Source organism: Camelus ferus, chromosome 3 (assembly GCF_009834535.1).
Source record: "Camelus ferus isolate YT-003-E chromosome 3, BCGSAC_Cfer_1.0, whole genome shotgun sequence".
NCBI classification, from domain to species: domain Eukaryota; kingdom Metazoa; phylum Chordata; class Mammalia; order Artiodactyla; family Camelidae; genus Camelus; species Camelus ferus.
This window is the reverse complement of record NC_045698.1, coordinates 44,639,015-44,664,319: the sequence shown is the minus strand read 5'-3', so window position 1 is coordinate 44,664,319 and position 25,305 is coordinate 44,639,015. Positions and strand designations below refer to the sequence as shown.

The window sequence follows — 25,305 nt, the reverse complement described above, 5'->3', positions numbered from 1 at the left end:
TTTTCTTTCATCTATTAATTGAGAAAACAGTTTCCCTTGTATATGACGCATCTACAGGATTCAAAAGGAAGAGTTACTGCTTGGAACCAGGCACAGGTCTCACCTGCAGTCTCCTCCTGGAAGAAGTCCAGTATAAGATGACTGGGATTGCCCAGATTTCAACAAAAATGTAATTTTCTATCTGTATTGCAAGTTAGAAGGCAGACTTCTCTTTTTCTACAAGATTTCTATTTCACTGTTTATCATTTTAAGTGTGCCAGCACAGACTAACTCAGAGCTTCTGCATCTCTGACTACCAGATTTAAAATAAAAATTTGCTGACACTTCCTGCATCACAGATGTTCAACTTCTGCGCCACAAATTAGATGTGGGCATTTGACGTGGCTCCATCAAATCCCAGGGCAGTCAGATGCTTTAATGGGTTAAAAAGAGAGAGAGAGAGAGAAACACAGCAAAGCAAACACAGAGCTCAACTAGGTAAACACACTGCATGCGGTAGTTGGAGACTCTGCAGAGAGGATGCAAAATGTACCACAGTTCATTAATATTCGGTTGCACAGATAAAACATGGACCACATCTAATGAGTGTCACAGATAACCCTTCTCTTGCACTCTTCTCCACTGTAATGTCTTCTGTTGTTCAATGCAGACAGAGGCCCTTCTTTAGAAAAAGACGGCATGGGGATAAACAAACAGTAAGAGAGAGGGAGGAAAAGAGAGACTCAGCACGGCCTGCTGATACATTCTTTCACAATGAGCTGTTAAGCTGTTTCCAGCACTGAGGTTTAGGAACTTTAAATATGCAGCAGTGCTTTTCCTCTGACTGCAATGCAAAAAGGCTGGGTCTGGGTTTCCACATTAGCCGAAACCAAATGCCATACATTTAAGGCAGGTTCCTTCCACCTCACACTGCAGTGCTCTGAGGCTGTCAGTACAAACAAATGCTAAATAGCTATTGGTGGCAGGGACGCGAGTGCCATGCAGAAAGCATTAAAATATTAAAGAGAGACAATACTTACTCCAAGGTCAGCCCCGGAATCTGCAGCCTTTCCCGCTGGGCTTTCATGGTTGTTATATGTCACCACACTCTATTGTAACCATGACACATAGTCCCTGCCAGCGTCCCGGCGATGACACAGAGCCGAAAAGGAACCTCTATAAAGGGCTGGACTAACAACCTCTCGAGGGGGAGGGGGATCCTGCAAGTTTGGGTCCTTCCACCTCTCGCCGGAACCCGGAGATGCCAGCCGCACTCCTCAGGTTAACGGCAGTGCACACTGCACTGATTTCGTTAAGGGAATGAGGCTTTCGGCTCTGCATATCAAGTAATTGGGTTTCTGATTTTTTTTTTTTTTGAAAGAAAGTCGCTCCACTCACAGACCCAGTTTTCACCTCAGTGAAATGAAAAGTCCTTTTCACCACGCAGACTGGAAAGAAAAATAACAGAGCAATGGCATCATACTTGTAAAAGAGTTGATCTCAGCAAACCTCAACTATTCCCCACCTCCCAGGGATGCTCCTGAGAAGAATTTGGCCACCCTGAGGAAGCTGAGCTTATCCTGTCCTTGGTGGAGTTAACAAAATTAGTCATGTTCCACAAGAAGGGCTCAGGGAATGGTACCCAATGAAAATAATTAGATTTTTTTTCTATATATGGCAATCATCAGAAAGAGGAATAAACTAACTGCCTTAATTGGGGGGAAGTTGAACTCTGTTGTGAGGCAGAGACTTGTGTGAACAGGCAGAACCCTGCAATGGGAAAATACCAACTGCAAGCACAAGAGGCAGGCGCTTGTATGTTTAAGCTGACTTTTAAGAACATCGCAGGGCTACATACTTCACATAAGTAAGCACACGTGAATAAGGAAGGAAAGGGAGAACATATATTCTGGAAGCCTGAGAGTTCATCCCGCATTTACTTAATGGACAGGTTTTCACAGTATTCATAACTTGGGACTAAGTATGCTTCCATTGTCACGGACAAAGAACGTATCTGACTCACTTCCTGTAATGCATTTTAAAATGTTTTAAAATCTGGCCACTGTTGGTTGGTTGAGAAGAAGTACTAGAACAGACCCACATTTTATTTTAGCAAGATTCTTCATTTTCAAGCGCTGCAAGGCTACATACACACAGCCAAGCTGCGGTGAAACAATTGTGTTCAAATGGTTACTTTTAAAAGGCCGTGAAGTCAAACTACACCTTTTCACAGATGACAAAGCTACGGGCGCACAGTTGGTGGTGGTGCTGGAATTAGATTCTGGTGTTTACTCCTGTCCCAGGGACCGTCACGTACAGGGATGAAGTGTGCAGTTGTTCTGGTTGCGCCCTACACTAGGATGCTGAAGTCCAGCCTGCTTCCCACTTCACCAAGCCTGTGCCAAGGCTCTGGGCTGCTTCTGTCCTATCTTTTTTCACTTTCACAACATCGCCCTCAGCTCTGCACTCATCTAGAGGGTCACCTATTTCTAAACCTACAAAGCTGCATGAGGGTGAGAGGAAATTCAGATGACCTTCCTGGAACCCCTCTCTGCAACCTGCCTGCCAACTTGCTCTGAGACATTTGTTAATGTTACTTCCCCTTTTGTGTGAGCTGACACAACTAACCAACCCTGCTCCTTTTTAGGGGCAATAAACCCACTCCCGCTGGGAATACAGTCATTGGTTAGTCCCCATAGGAAAGCAGACAGAAATGTAAACAAGGAACTGTAATTAGTATAAAAGCATAACAATAAGAAATAATAAAGATATAATGGAATACAGAGGAAGCAAGATCAACTTTGTTCCCCATCCTCCCCTCCCCCATGCAAATTAGCTCCTTTGCAATGCATACTATCCAGAATCGCCCCATTCTTTCCACCTGAACCACGTGATCCAAGATAGACTGTGTCTAGGCTAGATCACTGTAGTCTCCTGCTAACTAGGCCCTCTACTTCCTCCCTGCTACCCTCTTACCCTTTTTGGCCACATGAACTCTCAAAGAATCTGTTCCAAAATATATCACTCCTCTGTTCAAAATCCTCCAATAGTTTCCCCCTTACTCCAAGTAAAAGCCAAAAACCTAGCAAATTTGGCCAAAAAATGGGATAATTGAGCATCAGTAAGAGTGATAATGGCAATGTATTAAAATAGATGGGAATTTAAAGTCATGAGTTCAAGAAGATAAGGAAAGAGGGGGAAAGGAAGGAAACCAGCCAGCCAGCCAGGGCCACCTTTGAGGATGCCAGAAAACTACCCCATTCATTCTGAAAACTGGTAAAGGGAAAAAAAAAATCAAGCTCTTATCCTGATTTCTCTATGAATTCTACCTCATAGATGGGAAATGATTCTTTTCATGGAAGTATTCAAAGTAGTAAATAAAGAACGAATGACAAAATTAGATGATCACCATTTTTTCAAACCCAACACCAATCAGTAGATCTAGGCCATAAGCAACAAGGACTGCTGACATCACAGAGACAACCGGGCCCTGTATGATTCTTGATGCAAAGCATAGGAAGTGGTTTTACCAAAAAAGCCATATCACCTCTGGATACAACCAACCTCTACATCAAAATATCATCCTATAGTAGTGACAAAGGAACATGTTAATATCACAGAGACATGATCAGCAAAAGCTAGACTGTGAAAGCCAGAACAAATGATCTAGTTTCTTAAACATTTTCAAAGGAGGAGGGGGAAAAACGATGGAAAGGGAACCTAAACATTAAAAAAGACTTGAGACTTATCAACTAATCGCAACATATAAACCTTTTTTGGGGTCTTGGTGTCAAACACATAAGCATTCAGACAATAATCAGCATGACACACCACACACACGCGTGCGTACACACACGTACGTGCGTACACACACACGCGCGTACACACACACACGCGTACACACACACACGCGTACACACACACACACAGGGTATTTGTTAATGCTAATCAGCTGTTTTTAAGTATCAAGTTGGGATCAGGATCATTTTTAATTCCTTATCTTCTAGAGACACTCCCCAAAATATTCATAGATAAAATAAAATGTCTAGGCTTTTCTTCAGATTAATCTGGAGAGGGAGATTAAGACATAATATATATAAAAGAAAACTGCCCATGAGTTACTATTTATTAAACCCAGGTGATGGGTAGATGGGGGCTCATGGGAACTGCTCTGTCTAGTACATGTTTGAAATTTTCTGCAGTAGAAAACTGAAGAAGAGTTCTTACCATGCCCACAAAGCTCTGTGTGACAGGTACAGACCCACCTTCCTGGCCTCCCTGGCTTCCTCCCGGACAGCTCCCACCCTCACTCCTGGCAGTTCTTCTTGTACACAAAGCACATTCCTACCCTACGGCCTTGCACTTACTGCTCCCTCTGCCTGGAACTCCTTTCCCCTGAGACATCCAAATGTCTTGCCTATTGGAAATTGCAAGCTTTCTCCACACCTTGTGTTTCCTTCTCATCCAGAGGTATTTTTCTCCTCAGTACTGATCATCACTTGACATATTCTGTACTGATTTGCTGATTGTCTGTCTTCCCCTAAGAGAGGAGGCTCCAAGAAGGTAAGTGGGTCATGTGCATCTCCAGTGCCAAGAAGGGCCCACAGGTATTCAATACATGACTACTGAAAAATGAAATTCCCCTTCCTATATTGCTGAAACCACCAACCAAAGAGATTCACTCTCCTTTTTCTTATCATTAGAGATCCACACAGTGTTAGATAACTTAAGTGTCAGAACCGTGACCTCAGAGAGTGGCCTTCAAGAAACTGGAGAATCAGGCCATGTTCAGATACCCCATGAAGACCCAAAAAGACCCTGCCGGCTGGAAGGCACACAGCAAGGGCTAGCTGCACACACATCCGTGCACAGGAGAAGACTAAGGTTACTCTAATGTGCTATGTTTTGACGGCAGGTGCATAGGTGGGGGAGGACATTGGTTTAAACTACTTTGGAATGACTGAGAACACATGCACAGAGGCCAAAGTCAAGCAGCCTTCTATTCTTACAGGGAAGGAACACCAGTCATAGCAACGGTGTGAGATGGGCTTTGAACAAGCCCAGGGCATGGCTGGCTTAAGCCTGGGTCCTTTTGTGTATTCTCTAGGGCAGTACTTCTCAGCCAGGAGTGGTAGTGTCTGGGGACCTTTCTGGTTGGGAGGAGGGTGCTGCTGTGGGCATCTGGTGGGCAGAGGTCAGGGACGTTGCCGAACCCCCTGCAGTGCCCACGACTGCCTTCATGACAAAGAATCACCCAATCCCACATCAGGAGTCCTGCTCTAAGAACCCTGCTGTGAAGGCAAGCACTAATTTCTACAGGACCCTCAGCATCACTAACCAGCATGAAACATTCTGGTTCTGATTTCATCGCACTCAGGAAAAAAACAAAAGAGCAGTCTTATTGTTTGTTTTATCTTCCAATATCACCTCTCTCAGCAACATTACTAACCTAAGAGTAGGTCATGCTCCCGTCCTGTTTTCAGGGGGAATGGCTTTTGACAGCCAGAGCCCCAGAAGTGTCTAGAAATCACAGAGATCTAATTACCAGGGTCTCCATGCCACACATGAACAGCAACCTAGATACTGAAATCTGCAAAGCAAGACAACCCAGCTACAGTCAAACAAGCTCCTGGCGGCGCCGAGGCCCCAGCTGAAGGGACGTCTCACACATCCAGCCAGGTATGGGATCTGAGGCACAGGGCAGCTGAGACTTACACATAAGGGTTTGACTTCTTAGATGGAATTCAAGGGACAGACAGCAGGTCAGTCTGTATTTTTTCATTTTTTGTCTCTCCAGATTCAAGGCTTCCGCAAGAATGATACAAAACCCTAAGGCAAGAGTGAAAATGCACATCACTCTCCCTGGATATTCAATTATTTATATATTCTTAAAAGGTGGGCATGGTTGAAGAAAATGTCCAAAAAGGTGTGTGTGTGCTCCCTTTTAAAAGTCACATGACCCAAAAGTACTTAGACCACATTATTAGCATTTTCTCTCCCTCAGTAGCTGATATCACTCCTTTCAAAATGTTTTATTCAGCAGTCCCTGTTCTAGGTGTGAGAGGGAGAGCGAGCAGTAGATGAGACAGAAAGACTCGTCTATGGAGCCCAGTTAAGCCGGGGAAACAAAGGACACATAGATCACTTCTGATAAGGACAGGTACTGCGCAGGCACCGTCACAGGTGACATGATGATCAGTGACTTGGGGAGCAGACAGTGCTTTTAGATTAGGACCAGGAGGACTTGGTGATGCACAAGCTTCATTTGCAGGATGAAAAGGAGCCAGTTCATGAAGAGTCAGGAAAAGAGAATACAGGCAGAGGGAACAGCAATTGCAAAATCTCTGAAGCTGGGACAAGGTTGACTCATTTCATGGCCATAACGAAGGCCATGTGTCTGACGTGAAGTAATGTAACTACAAAATGCAAACTTTTTGAGCATTTATGTAATGCATGGTATTGGGGAGGGATGCAATGATGGAGCCTACGTAAGTTTGGTTCTTAAGGATTTTATCATTTAGCAAAATAGGAGGAAGGACAGGATAAAAAGTTACAAGAGGGAATAGCTTTATCTTCTATATGCCATGAAGATAAAAAATCAGGTCTTGATTTTTGTGACACCTTTAATAATAAGCATTAAAATTTTAAGCAGGCCTTTTTGAAAAGCCAGTTAACGGCTTCTGAGGACTCTTCAAAGAGCAGGTAACATGAGGCCGTCCACATGTGTTCATTCATTGAAGGACATTGATCAAGTGCTTCCTCCAGGCAAGACACTGGAGAAGCAAGATGACTAAGATAGGATGCCTCCTAGAGGGGCATGACGAGTAAAGATCAGGGCAGAAGCATCTTCCACTCCTTCCCCCCTCCCTGTCTCCTGCCCTCTCCTGTTCTTCCCTCAAACACAGTAATACCCTTCTCAACAGAGAGGGCTCATCACCAGCATCTACAGAGTTTGCTAAAGACATTTTAAGACACATAAGGTATCAAATTAACCACCTGTACACCTTTTCTGAAGAAACTACTAGGGGATATGTTTCACCTTAACAATGAGGTAAGCCATTTAAGAGAAATGCATATGATCAAGGACAGGGCAGTGTAGGGAGAGACGTGAAGGGAATTACCAGGATGAGGGTAATGATGGTAAAAGGACACCCCAAGAAAACAGCCATGCAGCAGACCTCGAGAGCACACAGACCAGTCTGCAACAGAAAGGTGGAGGTGTCCATCAATGGATGAACAGATAAACCAGATATGATATATACATGAAGTGGAATGTTACTCAGCCTTAAAAGGGAAGAACATTTTGACATACACAGTAATATGGGTGAACCTTGAAGACATTATTCGAAGTGACACAAGCCAGCCACAAAAGGAAGTGTCTAACTCCAATTTTATGAGGTGCCTAGTATAGTCAAATTCCTAGAAACAGAAAGTGGAGTGATGGCTTGCCAGGGGCTGGGGGAGTGAGTGTGTAATGAGTCTGGGATTTCAGTTTGGAAAGATGAAAAGGTCCTGTGGAGGTAAGGTAGTGACAGTTGCACAACAGTGTGAAGGTACTTAATGCCACAGAACAGCATACTTAAAAACATGGTAACTTTTGTTATATATATTTCACAATTAAAAAAGAAAAGAAAAGAAAAAGTGTATCTATCCTATGACTCTACTTATCTGAAGTTCAAAATCAGGCCAAACCAATTGACACTATTAGAAGTCAGGAGAGTGGTGGTAGGGGTGGGACATTGTTGGGGTGGTACTGACAGGAGGTATAAAGGGGACTTCTGAAGCACAAATAATGTTGTTTCTTGACCCAAGTGCTGGTTATATAAATGTACACAAATGGGGAAAATTCCTCAAACTTGTGAATCTGGGGATTCCTCAAAAATCTCAAGCTGCATCTCTCACAAAAAGCATAGAATCTATTTTAGAGGTTTTACAGCTTTCTTACACACATCTCTTTTTTAAAAAGTTATTTATACTCAGCCTTATTCCATGCAGTATCTGAGGCAGTATGTAAGAATACACACACACACTACTCAATAACTTCTGGTTAAATTAACACATGAAGCAAAGTAAAAAGTAAAAGTCAATTAAATCAGAACCAAAGAAAACAGAAAATGGAACAAAAGGACAAATTCATGGGAAAATACGAACCCAAATATTCAGGAAACACAGAATGCTAAAGTAAAGGGGTAAATTTTACAGAGCTATCTGAGAGCAAAGTAATTAATCACTTGCCCAACATTATACAGCTATTAAGTGACTGAGCCAGGATTTTAAATCAGATTTTCTCACCCAAAATACTTTGTTCTTTTTACTAAAGTACAGTATATTTTTCCAGGTCACAAAATATAAACACTGAATTACTCTACAAAATGATTTCAGGAGCACTTTTCTAGGTAATATTTTCTACATATTTAATTCACACCAAAAACTGATTTTCAATAGCATTTTGGAAAACATATTGTGTAAAGCCAAATGCACTCTGGATACATAACCCAAAGAAAAGCTAGTAAACTCTTTTTGAGGGGCTGGTAAACTGTCAAAAATGGCCAATAAACAGAAATATTAGATTAAATGACACAGGGCTTGTAAGAAGCTTCACAAACTACGAAGCACTTTCCCAGGGTGGTAACTGATGGAAGACCGCTTGTCTCCACGCTCGGCCCCACAGTTACTTCCTGTCTGGATAGATCATCATGGGTACAGGATACACAGCAGTGTCCTTGGTATCTTCTATTTTTGTTAAGTGCTTAATTACATGTGGCCTGACCCCTTATCAGCCCCACCATCTTCTTTCAGGAGCTCAGCCCACACACGCAGAGTTCCTCATTAGAGAAAAGCTCTCTTTACAGGTTACCCTCATGATGTCTGATTTTAAATTTTTTTTAAATTTTCTCATTGTGAATTTACACAACTAAGGCATTTTCCACAGCTGAAACTCTGTGAAGTTTTTATAAATAATAGATGCCAAACAGAGACCTAAAAGAGGTAATGTGAAGATGGACAAATGAAAGAAAAATCTTACTTTTTTAAATACGAGGAGGAGAATGGTAAATTTAAAACAATCAAAAGAAAGAAGGAAAAACTCAGATGATCACCAGTGAATTTTAAACACAAAGGGCCATATGCAATAGTTAAGCGATTTTAGGGAAACGTCATCAACATTTGTGAACACAGGTTCTGAAACCTGGGCCAGACAATGTGATAAGAAGAGGCACAAAAGTTTTCATCATCACTAAAGATCTATGGTCTTAAAAACGCTCAACTTTTTGAAATTTCTGCCCTGAACATATCTTTTATAATTGCAAGTCAAGCATATTCTTCAGTTGTTATGAAATGCTACGATGAGCTGATAGCCCTTAGCAGATGACCCATATGTGTGTGTTGTTCTGCTGTTCGAAGTCATGGTAACAAAAACATCAGAATTACATGACTAGGTGCAATGCATGCAGTGGAGGCTAGCAGAGCAATGGAAATACAAATGCTATTTCTTTATATTGAATGTTTGATAACTATCATTCCTCCAGCAAACATTTACTGAATACCTATTATGTGCACCATGCTGGAAATAACAGAGAAAATCAGTATTTCCTAGTTTTGTTATAAAATGTTTTCTTGGCTTAAAAACAGAATTTTACGGGAAAGGTTTCATTGGCTCTATTCTGGGAGTTGGAAGGGAGGGAAGGAGGGACACATTGACCCAAACTTGTTTTCCTTAACAACAGTCTTTACATTGATTTTCATCCGGATAATCGAAGCTCTGTTGGACAATAGAAGAGGTGAAATTAAAGACCGGAAAGAGTAACGCTGGCTTTGTGGTCACACTATCTGCTCAGACTTAAAGCATTCTGTGTGAGCAAAAGAGAAAATGGGGCTCACACTTGTCTACATCAATTAGCCAAGCAACACAGAGAGTCACATGCTGTTAATGTGATATTTTCCATCTTGATCAATGTGTATTTGTTAAAGTTTTTTTTGTTTTGTTTTGTTTTAAAGAGTGTGTAGCTTTTAAGAGCTGTCCCCCAAGTACAAATCAGCTGGCCAGCATGGTATCATGAATCCAAAGATGAAAACCAAAAAGAGAATGCAATCTGAAACACAAGTATCACTGTCTGGTAATCTGAAAATCCTTCTCACCAGCTGCCATCTTTTCCATTGAAAAACACAATCTTTCAATGCAAATACAGCACCTTCTCAGAAACACTAGGAATTACTGAAATAAGCATTTTATAAAATCTAAAGATCAATGAATTTTGCAAGAATATCAAGTGATTGCTGAGTTATATACATGGAGAAAATACAAAATGCATTCCATAGAAAAATGTTGAAAAACACATTTCAAACTATTGATACTCTCCTGAGCAGAACTTGAATTTTTTAATGTATAATATTCTGAATAACTATTATTATCTTCTAAAGAATTTCCAATTATGATTTTTACATTTTTCTTTTAGTCAAATTTTATTTAGAACATTATTTCCAAAGCTTCTGAAAAACATTGTTGATTTCTAGGATTATACTATAAATATCTAACATTTAGCATTTGTGTCAATTTCACGTGTTTCTATCTACAGGCGTTCTTACCCCGTTTTACAAATGAGGAAAGGAGGCAGAGAAGTAATTAACTTGTCCAAGGTCACCCAGCGAGGAAGACAGGAGAACATTTAATAGTAGGCTCTGGATAATTTATTGAGATTGCTTTCTGTAGCTTAATAAAGGATCGATTGGATGAAAGTTCCTTAAGTATTGTGAAGTGTGGTGGGAAGATATAGTCTACATTTACAGCATATAACATTCAATATAGATCCATTCAAATCCTAATTAACTTTATTTTTATTTTCTTGACCTCATGTTGATAACATTCTGTTAAAACACCTGCACGCTACCCAAAAGTAGGTGCCTCTTAGACCAGGATACAGAAGGTTTTCATTTTTTAGGATTATTGAAGGACATCATTTGTTTCTGAGCTAGCTGGTACACCTGGGGAGGTTGACAGAGCATCAGATCTCCGAGTCAACACTCTGACACATCGTAGTTACTCAAATCTCTTGAGTGAATGCAGAACTTTCCTTTTTTCAAAATAAGTAATTATCTTCAATTTCTAATAGTATATTTGTTCCTAGCACTCATTATTTCCACATTCAACCATTTTACCACACTATTTACTGTTTGTCCCCAATAGTCTTCTCCTTAATATGGATTATTATTTATAAACATTTTATACATTTTGAATTATTCTATTTGTTTATGTTTTTTGGTAACATCTAATGTTTATTATTAGTTAGCACTGTAAGATTAAATATGTATAAAGGATCTATGATTTCAACTGTTGTAAGAACTCTATGATGAAACAGAACTACTCAAATTTATCTAAGACAAAAATGACTTTCTTCAACTTTACTCAATTAAAATATTGACCTCAACTTAAACATCACTTGTTCAAAGAGATCTCCCCTGACTTCCCGATCTAGATTAGACCCACAGTTATCCTCACCTAGGACATTCTGCTCTTTTCCTTTGGAGCATCTATCACAATCAGGATAAGTTTTAAATATATGTAAATATAAACCCATGAGGGCAGGGGTCATGCCTTTCTGTTCACCACTTTATACTAAATGCTTATTTCATACGCTGTTCACACATAGGAGGCATTCAACTAATACCTGACAAAGCAAAGAAGCAATAGTTAAAGGTCACTAGAAGTACAGTCATCAGATTCAGCTGGGAGATTGTTTCTAGAAGACTTAATTACCATTCTTTAGAGAAATTGGAATCACTCCGGACTATCTTGAGAAGTCCAGTGTGCCATGTTTTACTCAAGTCCATCCAAGCCAGTGGTACAGACGGCATCATCTCAGAGCGGCAGTAAGAGCCATGGAGCTTGGAGACTGCTTTGGAGGAAAGCTGAGAGCTAGCTGGAGAGAGAGAGGCTGAGGTGAGGTGATTGGCCCTGGACCAGCAGAGGAGACAGGCAGAGGCTGCAAAAAGGCTTTGGGTGCCAAGAGGTGGGAAAGGAGAAGTGTAAAGCCACAAATTGTGATGATTCTGTCATCGTGCCAAACGGCAGAGGACGGCTCAAGAAGCACCCCTGATAACATAACACAGTTCATACGTGAAGACCAGTCACACCTCATCCCTTTCCCAATAACCTAAACTTGGAATCAGATTCTACATCTGTCTTCCCATGCCCACATTCTAACAGAACGCAGTCTTCGGCTCTGTGACAACTAATCCAATTCAGAAAATGACATGGGTTCCCATCTTCACCATTCCTTCTCTGTCTGCTCAGCCAGCCTGGGAACGCAGCCTCTGAGTAGGTTTAAGTCCTATAAGCCACCAGTCCCCTTCATTACTGCACCTCTTCTTTAGAAATGTGGTACTCAGGATGGTTGGGACTTGTGACACCTGCCCTGTGGATAAGAGGGATGTCACTTTGTTGAGAAACTCATCATCTAAATACTCCATTTTCCTTTGTAGCTTGCAGGGGAGAGAAATTTTTTTTTGTAAAAGTTGCCAAATAGTACGAGATAATTAAATAAGTGTCAATGTATCTTCACCAATCGCAATCCCCAACTGCCTCCTTACATCACAGGCTGCTGCCTCTAAAAGAATGGAATTCCTAAGATCCACCACTAAGACCTGAAATGTACCCACAATCTCAAATCTAAGTTAAAATCCAACTTTCCTGTGGGGCCCGAGCTTGGATGGTACCAGCTTTACGGACTATGTGGTCGCCTGCCATAGAAAAGGCCTTGCAGGATGGGCAAGGATTACAGCAGAGAAGAGACTGTCCTGTGGAAATTTCACTATAATAATTCTTCTAGACAGAAAAGACTGCAGTGAGAAGTGGTATTGAGAGTAAAGTGAGTGGGAGGTTAGCTTCTAATCTCTAGATGGCAAAGTAGAAAACTTAAAATACCTGAAATCCCTAAGTAATCAGAGAAGAGTGTGAACCCTTTCCCCTGTGATTTCTGTAAAAGTACAGACTGAAAGCTCATGTGCTTTATGTGAAAAGGCAGAAGCGAGAGACATTCACACATTTCTTTGTGTGGAGATGGATACGGTATATGAATTAAAAAGAAAAGCTATGTTCCTTTATTTGAATGTGCCTTTGTCAGGTCAGGACCAGGCTGAAACTGAGGTCTATCCAAACCCTACAGGGACCATAAAAGTCATCCAGAGAAAAAAAATATCCATTTTTTTAGGGTCCTACTTCTTCTAAGGCAGAAACAACAATAAAGAATTCTGAGGTGAAAAGAATTAGTACATCATAAAACATAGGAAAGAAAAATAAAATACTCTCACACTGACTGTCCCTAAGAGAATTTATTCACATACTTAAATTTATGCAGCAAGTTACCAGGAGCCTCGTAAATACTGGGCCCATAATCAGGCTGTAACCATTCATTGTATTTACATTTCATTAGGGGGCACTAAGGTAATGATCTTCGAAAGACTTCACTGCGGCCAGTGCAGGAGAAAGTGGACATCTTAAAGGGAGAGGGCATAAAAAAGGAACGTCATTTGTCCCAGTGGCACAGAATTATTAAAAACAATCTGTTTAAAAAGTTACTCTGTGCTTTTATGTGTTTCCCACTTGCAATGGCATTTGAAATTAGTTCTATTCCACACATAATATGGGAGGTAAGACCTGAATCTCTCTGACTCCAGAATTTAGAGTGAACTTTGAGCAGTACACGGGAAACAAACACACTTCCATGAAATAGAGGCTACAACAGTCATTTCCAATAAATCTAGAACATTCGCCATATATATATTACCGCTTGTCATCTACTGCTGGCAAAATCCATGACAACCTTTCAGGCCCTTCTGCAGCAATCTGAATAGCTGCACCGAAGGGCAGAGCAGCAATACACTGAATAAAACATCCGATGCCTGCATTATTCCTTTGAAGGCTGTCAGCTATACATTTTGAATAACCTGAAATGAAGATCAAAAGGGAATGGAATGCATTTATTTATTTATTTTACCCGAGGCAGTGAATGAAAAGAAACTAAAATTTAGGATTAAAAAAAAAAGTTTAAATGGAGGCAAACATCAATACTCAGTTGCTAAGATCCATGAAGTTCAATCACTTCCTCTAAGTCACAAAGCATGACACTGAGCTATAAAACTGAAAGCAAAGGAACAAAAAGAGTTAAAGAGAAATAAAACCAGATATTCGGTCCTCCCACTTTTTTCCTCCTCAGTCACCTCCAATCTGACCTTCCACTGACACAGCTCCTCCTGTATTCCAGTCATGAGCATCACCTCGGTTCTCTTCAATCATTTCAGCCTGAGAGTGGTTCCTTCTTCCTGTGGGGATTCCCTGGCAAGTGTTCACATTTCTCCCTGTTTTCGCAAGCACATTTTAAAGACAGGAAGAACGTGATGGAACTCAAGATGGAAAGGGGAGAGAGAGGCTGTGTTATTTTGAAACTATTCTACCTAACACGCAGATGTTAGTCTGAGATAAGCGTTCTAAGCCATTTTTTAAAATACAGATTCAAAAGAATATGGTTAAAGAAAAATGAAGGGTAGAAATGACTGCTGAAGTTTCACACCTAAGCCACTGTACGAGCTTAACGGCCCCATTTAAAAACCTGACATCATCAGGTAACTAACTATATATGATTCTATATAAAAGGTAATTCAATGAACAAGATTCTGTATAGAGAATATAGCATAATTACCTAATTGATAAACTAAGTATGATTCCAATTACTCACTGCTGGAAGCTTTCCCTACAATAACAGAAGCAGCTACCACTGCTGTCCCCAGGTACCTCACCTCCGGACAGGCACACAGACAGCTGAGGGGTAGCACCTGCTGCTGCCCTCCCCCCGGGTGGGCACTCAGGCACTCCCATCTCTGAGGAGCTGTCCCATGCAAGGCAGGCACACCAGCTACACAAGCGCCAGGACCTTCAACAGCCTCCATGGGGCTCAGGGATGAGGATCTGCGGGGTTCTAGGTTACTCAGACAATTTGCCTGAGAGTATGTGCTAAGTCGGAGTCTGCAGAGCAGCCTGGGAACTCACTCATTATTTCTGGCATAGCTTCCCTGCGGAAACGCCTTCAGAGGTCTTCAACAAGCGATCTGAAGGTGAACTGATAAAAAAAAGTGCTCATTTGAAAACCTGTGGCTGTTCACGAAAAAGCAACTAAAAATGAGGCTCTCACTCAATGGGAGATTCTGCCTCCAAGGATTTTTGTTTGATCCTTTCAGTCACTGAGACCTTGAGCCAGTGGTTTTGCCTCTGTGTGTCTAAGTTTCACTGGTTTGTAAAATGGAGTTCATAACACTGAGCCTTGCAACCAAGAAGTGGTCAATGTGTTCAAGTATTTCCTTCCTCAGAGAAGAGTTGTAAAAGCTCAGGATATGTCAAACAGAATTCTAAGAAGATCCCAATAACCTGCACTCCTGTATACTTCCCCTTCCCTGTCCACTGTGGCCAGACCCGTCAAGATGATAGAATATCATGCCCATGCTTTGATTACTAATAAGCTGACTTCAAGTGATTCAAAAAGAAATGGTCCTGTGTGGGCCTGACCTAATCAGGGAACCTTTAAAGAAGGTGAAGCAGCAGAGAATGGCTTTCTGTCCTTGCTCAAAGAAGATGGAAGACACTGTGAGCTCTGCAATTGTAAGGATTTGAATTCTGCTGACCACGTGAGCTGGGAAGAGAATAGAGCTGAGCCCGGACCTGACTTCTGATGTCCAGAACTGGGAGATAATAAGTGGCTGTTGTTTTAAGCCATTAAGTTTATGGCAATTTGTTACACAGCAATAGAAAAAACTAATACAGAACATAGCTATAAATTTATGTTTCTATAACCACTGTGTAAAAAGGCATCAGAAGTAACACAGTACACATGTATTAGAAAGAAAAAGGGAGAGGGAGGGGAGAGACTTAATTTGTATTGGGCCAGGCTCTCTGGTAGATGCTTTCCAAATGCTATCTTTTGTAAAGAAACAATTTTATTTAAAAAACAATTCTAGTGTCTTCTATTACTCTAAAATAAAGTTTCAAATTAAAGCCCAATTACCACCAACTTAACAAAAGTTTTAACTTCCTTATCATGACAGAAATCTTTTAATTAGCAAAAGGATGTAATCCAAAGATGGCTTTAAAGATCCCTATTTTAAAAACATTCAGAACAAACAATGTGTAGGTGATTGTAACCTTTAAAACAACTACACAAAATAAAAATATTGCTCATCATATTGGTCATTCAGAACCAATTTTCTCTATTAATGAGAAAACTAACTCATTATCTTAAAAATAGATGCAACATAACCCATAAAGCAATGCAGAAGACAATTAACTGCACCAAAGACATTCAGAATAAAATATGAATTGTGACCTATTTTTTTTTGAAATAGCAAAACCAGAAAATACTCCACAATGTTTAAAAAATAGGAGTTGTATGCAGCCAAAAAGCAAAAGTAGGGAGAGGTTTATGTGCACCTTAAAAATATCAGCATCTATGTATGATATGCAGCGTTAATGTCACAAGATCCCTTGAGGTTCCTTAAACACTGAAATTGACTTCACAGAGAAGACCGGTGAATGCAAAGCCTACCTTTGCAACTTCAGACTTATTTTGAAATTTCTACCATTTATCATGCTGTAACTTTGATCCCTCAAAAAAAAGAAAAGCATATGTATCAAGCATAGCCTCAAAACATCTCAGAATGCTACCACAGTGAAAAGGCAGCACTGTTCTTAGGTAAGCACATCTTCCTCCATATTATAATTGACAGCCCAGTGATCCAGGTGAAAGAATGGAAATATTCAAATAAATACTAAAAAGTTTTAGGCACTATTAGTAGTCATTTTTGCTGAAAGACAGAACTTGATGAAGTGAATTCACCATGCAATTCCATTAAACAAATGAGCCTCTTGGAATTTGCTGTTAATTTTATATAGATATATTTCAGCTGCTGCTATATAGCTTCCATGAGATAATGAAAACAAAAGCTATTCAGGGATGTCAAACTTCCCTACAGTCACTGCTTACTTCTTAAAAGCAGTAACAACTTCAGAAAACCAGGAAGAATCTTTAAATACTCCTTAATCACAGAGTCTGACCTCTGTATTTCAACCAAAATGTGAACAGGCATGTTTTACTAGAAATGCTAACCACAGCTTTCATCCCTAAGCGCTTTCTGGTGAGTACTTGACATGCATTATCACATTTAATTCTATGAGGTAGATACTGTCATCAACCTCATCTCATTGGTAATGAAACTAAGACCTAGGTTATTTAACTTGTCCATAGTTAAGTGTGATGTTAAGTAGTAGAACTGGGCTGGCCAGTCCCTAAAGCCAAAATAAGTAAGCAATCCTCAAGTATTAACTATCTTTCATGAAGTAATTACTCTTAATAAAACATGAGAGGTATGACATCTATCACAGCTACTTTACTATGACAGGGAAAAATGAATGGAAATTTTCGTACATATGTATGCCAATAATCTAACAATTTTAGACTTACAAGAGAACAACACACTTGCACGCTCACTGTCACACACACATACCCTCTTATGCTGGTAACAACACAGTGTTACCTCAAACTGCATGAAAACTACTAGCTCTTTAATTATGCCTAAGTAAATGTGTAACATGCAAATTAGGCAATAGTTACATTAATCAATTTATAAGCATAAAGTAAACTGACATAATTAATCTAAGACCAACAAGAAAATAATTAAGAAACTTAACTGAGAACATAAAGCTATCACCAACAGCTTTTGTCATACAAGCTAAATTACAAGGGTAATCATAAGATATGCACACACACAAACTTGTATATATGACAGTCTGGAATATAGAAAATGGTGATTGTTCTTATGCATGTAGTTTAGAATCATGCTATGAAAGCTAGTTTTATCATCTTATATACTCTTCCAGTATAATTGTCAGAATACAAATCCAGATTTCTTTGTTGCAAAATAAAATATCATATTAATCACAAATATTTTATATATAGATCTAGAAAATATATTTTTAATGGAGATATTAAAGGTTGCATCTTAGATATAAGAAAATGTACAAGTTGGTAAGACAAGTATACACTCCCAGAGACATAATAGCAAATATATGAATAGATATTTCTCAGAAAAGAATGCCTAAAATTGGTCTAAAATAAATTTAGACAAAATATTTTATTAGTAAGTGAAATGCAAATTAAAGTCACAATGAATTATCACTTCACATATAAATTGGTAAAATATAAACAGAGTAAAAGTGCCTATTCCTGGCAGGGATGAGGGAAAAGACAGTTCTTTTCAAATCATTAGCTAGTGTAAATACATACATTATATTATTTCTTCTCTCTAGTTCAATTTGAATATTTTCTGATAACCTGTCTTCTAGTCCATGAATACTGTCTTCTGCTGTGTCTAATCTACTGTTAAACCTATTCAGAGAGTTCTTAATTTCAGATATGTATATTTTGGTCATAAAATTTTCTATATGCCTCTTTTTCCACAAATTTCAATTCCACGGTGAAATTTTCTAATTTTTCATCTTTTTAAAAACATATTTGTAATTTTATTTTTAAGTCCCTACATTCTAACTTCAACCTCTGAGTTAAAATTGCAACTAGATATTATGTTTTCTCTTTTCTCTCTTGTCTTTTAAAGGTCATATGGCCTTGTCTCTCAGTGTAACTACAACTTTTGATTATCAGGTGTTGTGTAAAAAAAATTGAAGAATCTAAATCCATGTTTCCACCACACTACACAGGACATTTAAATAACACAGATACACTGTATATCTCTTTATGTGTTTTGACCTTTGAAAAAGCACAAGACATTGTAATATTCAATATTTCTTCACCCTTTAAGAACCAAGATATCCCCCCTTGGGAAAAATAATAGCCCCCATGAGAATTCATGCTCTAAATACTGTTACCTTATACCAAAAAGGGTTATTCTTCCTCTTCTGGGCTGAGAATTAATCACATTAATCTAAGCACAGCCTGAGCTGATTCAAGCTTGGTTGCACTTTTGGGATGATTTAGCCTATTTCTGACTCATCTCTGTTCCTACAGTGCAGGCCCTCTAGGGCATTCAGTTGATGGCATGGTAGATCTTGGCCCAACTTGTCTGTCAACTCGAAAACTAGACAGCAACCTTGGGGGACATGGGTCATCCCGTACTCTCCCAGCTGGAAGGTCTTTCTTTGGCCTCAATTCCTGTCTCATGGCCCAAACTTCCGCCTACAGCAGAGTCCTCCATGCCCAGTGCATCAACCTCTACCTGCAGGCCTCCCCACCCAATGCCCTGCACTAAATGCTGGCTGAAGCCTTGGGAGCGGACAGGTCATCTTCTAGAGAAGGGCTGTCCCAAAGGGCAGAGGTACCTGGGTACCAAGGGGATAAAGGAGCCTGGGTTGCCCCCATCCTGCTGAGGGAGTTCCCCTTGCTGTCCATCCTCTGGGAATTGTATACACACTATAAATATATAATGGGGAAAGGCATGGGTGGGGAAGGGTTGTGGGGCTGGGGCCTCACTTCCCCTCCTCCCACCTCCCCTGATCCCCTATCCCTGGGGTTATTTGTTAAAAAAGAATAGTAAAAGGATTTTTAAAAATTTCCAACCACTCTCCCCAAAACTCTAAACTAGAGCATAAAAATTATCATTCGCACTGTAGAACCAATCAAGACAGTGATCTTCTGATTAAAAGGGATCAGTCCACCCAATTCAGGCAATTTATTCATTTCTTGAAGCTATTTTCTCTTTCTGGGTGGCAAACAACTCTCAATTAAATATGAACAAAACACTATGTGACAAAACTACTATGCAACTTAAGAAAAAAGTTCAGTTTTATGTCCCTTTTAATTGTAGCATTTCTTACACTAGTGAGTACATTTCACACTAACAGTCTTTTGCTTTACAAGGCACTAGAACCATTCCAGGAGCAAACCATCTACCATGATTGTTATGTAATACTTATTTAAGAACAGAGTTCAATGCAGTATGACAGTAAAAAAAAAAAAAGAGGTAAAAATACTGAAGAATAAAAATTGTTATTTGTACATAATATAATTTTATGTCAATAAAGGCAAACACAATCAAATTGAAAGGCAAAGATAATCAAATTGACTGAAAAACTATCAGTTAAAAAAAAAGTCGAGCAGCCTGTACAGATCCCATATACATATACAAAATCCATTAGTTTTGCTATCACTGGCAAAAAGAAAATATAATTTAAAATATCCTATTTGCATATTTTAAAAACTTAAAAATACCTCAAGGTATCTTAATGAGAAAACTGTGTGATCTGTAAGATCTATTTTACAGAGGAACAAATATCAGCATTGTTAAGGTGAATGTAGTAAATGTTCCTAGAAGAAAAAAAGATACCGTAAGATGACATTTCCCTCTAAATGATATGTATACTTTTAATATTCCACTTAGGGAAATATCTCATGGTGAATGAAACTCAAATATGATTCTAATATTTACCCAGGGGAAAAAAACATGAATAGGTTAAAAATTAAAAAAAAATAAGAGATGAGTCTATCACATAAAAACCTGAAAAAGAAGAGTAAACATGAAAAGGTAAGTTTACAGTTGTTAAAAACAATATGGTACTGGTTAAAGAAAATACAGAACACAGATACAAACAAGAGTTACAGGACATATACTAAGTATGATGAGATATAATAAATCAGCAGGGAGAGAATTATTTAGTAATGGGAGAAGGGAATTACTGGTTAGCAAAAAAGGAAGAAAATTCTATTCTACTATGTACCAGAATAGATTACAAATCCCCTCATACAACAAATCCATTTATACAACAGATTTTTTGTGCCTACTGGTGCCAGACACTGTTAGGTATTGGAGATTCCAAGCTGAAGAGACACTCTAGTAGTATAATAAATGAAGTAAAAATAAAATAAATTAAGGAGCACATGTGAAAGTGCACTGAGGTCACCCAATACCTTCTAGTGGGAAATATCTTACTATGCTAATCTGAATAAGCACTCATGAAACTCAGAATGTGCTCTGTGTGTCCTAATCACTGCACCTCCCAATGCCTTCATACCCAATCGTACAGTGCCTGACACACAGCAGGTGCTCAAGTTATTTATGAATAACAAATCACTTGAAGTATTTTAAAGTAAAATGACTGCTCTTCTGTGTGTGTTGCACACAGAAAAGCCTGGACTCTTGTTCTTCCACTTCCAAAGAGGGAAAGTTTACTGCATTTTGTTATTGGTAGAATGGTTGGAGGGACAGAAAGCAAAGGGGAAGATTTCAATAAAGAAAAAGAAAGGTAACATTTCCCATTATGGCAAGCACTGTATCTAGGAGGAGAGAGGGGGTAAAGGCAAAGAACTAAGAATTGGATGAAAGTACCTCTGAGTAGAAAGGAGATACTGCTAAAAAGTGCAAACCCGAGAGCAAAGAGCTGAACACTTCAGTTTTATGACTTTCTAAAAGCAAACACTGGTGGCGTAAGAGCTCAGAGATGAAGATTACCTAAGAAAAAGATACTTCTGGGAAAAGAAATAAAAAAGACTCTTTCATTTACTGACATTATGAAGTCATTTTATTGCATTTGTTTAACACACCTACATGATGTTTAATACACACCAGGAACTGTTCAAGGTGATTTTACAAATATTATTTCATTTCATATTTCACACTGATGAAAGTCGTCAAAGAAAACACCAGTGAAAGGAAAGATACACCATTCTCATGGCTTGGAAGAATTAACACCATTAAAATGACCATACTACCCAAGGCAATCTATAGATTCAGTAAAATCCATAACAAATCACCAATGTCACTTTTCACAAAACTAGAACAAAGAATTCTAAAATTTTTATAGAAACACTAAAGATGCTGAACAGCCAAAACAATCTTGAGACCGAAGAATAAAGCTGGAGGTATCACACGCCCTGATTTCAAACTATACTACAAAGCTACAGTAATCAAAACAGTATGGTACTGGCATTAAAAACAGACACACAGATCAATGGAACTGAAAGAATAGAAAGCCCAGAAATTAACCCACTTATATGGTCAATTAATCTACAACAAAGGAGACAAGAATATACAATGGAGAAAAGATAATCTCTTCAATAAACAATGTTGGGAAAACTTGACAGCTACATACAGAAGAAACTGGACTACTTTCTCACACCACACACAAAAATAAACTCAAAGTGGATTAAAGACATAAATATAAGACCTGAAACTATAAAATTTCTAGAATAAAACATAGGCAATATGCTTTTTAACAATATTTTTTGAACATGCCTCCTCAGGCCAGGGAAACAAAAGCAAACATAACCAAAAAATGGGACAGCTCAAACCAAAAAGCTTTTGCACAGCAAAGAAAACCATCAACAAAACGAAAAGGCTGCCTACTGAATGGGAGAAGATACTTACAAATGACATATCCAATACAGGTTAATATCCAGAAACATACAAAGAACTCATACAACACCAAAAAAATAAAACAAAACAAACAAAAACCAAACAACCATATTAAAAACTGGGCAGAGGACCCGAATCAATATTTTCCAAAGACATACAGATGGCTAACAAGCACAGTAAAAATATGCTCAACATCACTAATCATTGGGGAATGCAAACCAAACAACAATGAGGTATCACCTCACATCTGTCAAAATGGCTATTATCAAAAAGACAACAAACAACAAGTTTTGGTGAGGATGTGGAGAGAGCGAAATGTTGTACACTGTTGGTGGGAATGTAAACTAGTGCAGCTGCTATGGAAAACAGTGTGAAGATTCCTCATAAAATTAAAAAAAGAACTCTTATATGATCCAGCAAATTCATTCCAGGGTATTTATCAAAAGAAAATGAAAAAACTAATTTGGAAAAACACATGCATCCCTATGTTCATTGTAGCATTATTTACAATAACCAAAACCTGAAAGCAACCTAAGTGCCCATTGATAAAGTGCCCAAGGATAAAGAAATTGTGGTATATACACACAATGGAATACTACTCAGCAATAAAAAAGAATGAATCTTGCCATTTGCAATAAACTGGATGGATCTAGAGTGTATTATGGTAAGTAAAATAAATCAAACAAGAGAAAGATAAATACTGTATGAGTTCACTTCTATGTGAAACCTAAAAAACAGATGAATAAACATAACAAAACAGAAACAGTCATAGAGAACAAACAAGTGGTTGCTGGGGTAGGAGAGAGAGGAATAGGTCAGGGAGATTAAGGGGTCCAAACTTCTAGTTACAAAATAAATGAGTCTGGGGTATGAAATGTACAGTGTGGGAAATACAGTCAATAATAATGTCACATCTTTATAAGGTGACAGATGGTAACCAGACATCATGGTCATCATTTTGAAATGTTTGAAATCACTATGTTGTACACCAGAAACTAATATACTGTGGGAGGTCAATTATACTTCAAAAACAAACTCACAGAAAAAAGGATTAGGTATTTAGCTACCAGACCAGGGGTAGAGGTGGGGTGGGAGGAAGGGAGAACTGGATAGAAGTAGCCAAAAGGTATAAACTTCTAGCTATAAAATAATAAATATTCAACAAAATTATTGTGGCAATTATTTCACAATATATATAATGCAAATCACTGTGCTGTACACCTTAAATTTACATAGTGCTGTATATTGATTATATCTTAAGGAAACTATAAAAGAAAAAAAGTAAAACATCTCTTATAAAGAAAAAAAAGAATTTGAGAGGAACAAAATAAAAATGGTTCACAAAAAATGTAGGCCCATTAATATGCACGTAATTAAAAGACATGACAATGTAATAAAAATAAATTTCATTTATGCAGCACAAAAATATCACCAAATATTATTTAATTTAATCTTTATAATAACCCATGATTCGAGTGTCATAACCATGTCCATTGTACAGCAGAAGAAACTGAGTACCAGAGATGTTCTAATTAGCTTGACCAAGATTGTGTATCTATGAAGTGGTTAAGACAGGATTTAAATTTATGCTGTTATCAAGAAGTCCCCATTGATATAATTCATCCCAAATGCAAGACCCTCTAGCACTTTCTTCATTTAAGGTGGGAATAACAGAATGACAAGAAATAAATAGAGAAGTCAAAGAAGAGGTGGCGACCGGAGTTTTAACCCTCTATCAGTGACCAACGATGAGGCTCTAGGCAAGTTAATAATCTTTCTGGGCCTTGGTTTTCACATCAGTTAAATGGCGACAATACACCTAGCCTCCGAATTAAGGACTGACTGAGGGAAAATACAGTGTATGGCGAAGCACCTGGCACCACGGAGCACAAAGCTGGAGCAAGGGCGGTGCATGCAGCTATAGGCTACACCAGTATTGTGTGTCGCACTAAGTATGAAGCTGGCAAAGCTCCCCGTGGAGTCTCCCAGAACAGGAAAGATGGCTCAGATAAAGTAAAGGAGTTGATGGATAACTAGGTTGGAAAAGGGCAGAAGGACAGTTTCTGTGGGTAGCAAGGAGGTTGCAAGGTTACAATACGATCTGCTCCGCAGGCACCTTGGAAGTCGGTACTTCCTCTGATAAAAGAGCTAATAACAGTAAGAGTCCACCAACACCTACACCAAGAACGCTGCACAGTGTCAACATCCAACGACTAAGCTGAGAAATGGGGAAGCTCCTTTTCAGACCTTTACTTGTGCACCCTGCACATAAAAGGAACAAAAAATCAGATCCTCCGAATACCTTCCTTCTCATACTAGTAGTACTATCAGGTGTCAGCACACGTTCCTTGGTGCCTAGCATGTGCCAAGCACCATACAGAGCATTTTTGAGGCACCATCTCACTAAACCCTCATAAAGATCCTATTTCTATCTTTCCCATTTTAAAAGAGGCTAAGTCACACAGCTGTGAGTGGCAGGACTAGGCTGGAAGAGAAACTTACCTCCTGAAAAAAAGCATATTATCTTAACTCTAGCAGTTACTGCTCTCAAATATACTGTTTATGGGGAAATCTTTAGAGAAAGCATGGAATCACCAAGTCAAAGCACCATGCTTCCACGCACGCAGAGGTCCACCACATTTTAACTCATTAACATCAGGTTGGCAGACATTTTTCCCTATCCCACGCTTGGGGTTCCTCCTTGGCTGCTAAGTTAACTCAATGACAGTAGGCGAAAGAGTTCAAAGCAAGACTGGATTTTTGAATAGCAGACAACCAAAGACAAATACACAACAAAGAAACAAACAAAAAACAACCAAAAAACTTAGACCCAAGTAATTATTTCTGCAAAATACAGGAAGACAAGGAGTAATTAAACCTGGGCTCACCTATCTCAAGTATAAATATTAAATCAGACTACTTATA

General features: G+C 39.0%; 1 protein-coding gene across 13 annotated transcripts in view; it reads right to left on the bottom strand.

The window, feature by feature from the left end:
- MAST4 (microtubule associated serine/threonine kinase family member 4) overlaps positions 1-25,305 on the bottom strand; it is a 516,475-nt gene that overhangs the window by 190,931 nt on the left and 300,239 nt on the right. Inside the window, exon 1 of one of the 13 annotated variants that reach the window (XM_032473449.1) lies at positions 1,020-1,495. The exons of 11 other annotated variants lie outside the window; for them this stretch is intronic. In XM_032473449.1, the coding sequence (XP_032329340.1) occupies positions 1,020-1,066 (47 nt within the window). In that variant the 5' untranslated portion in view covers positions 1,067-1,495. Of the gene's footprint in view, positions 1-1,019; positions 1,496-25,305 lie in introns of those variants that run through there. One more of the 13 variants, XM_032473475.1, reaches the window with a different exon arrangement.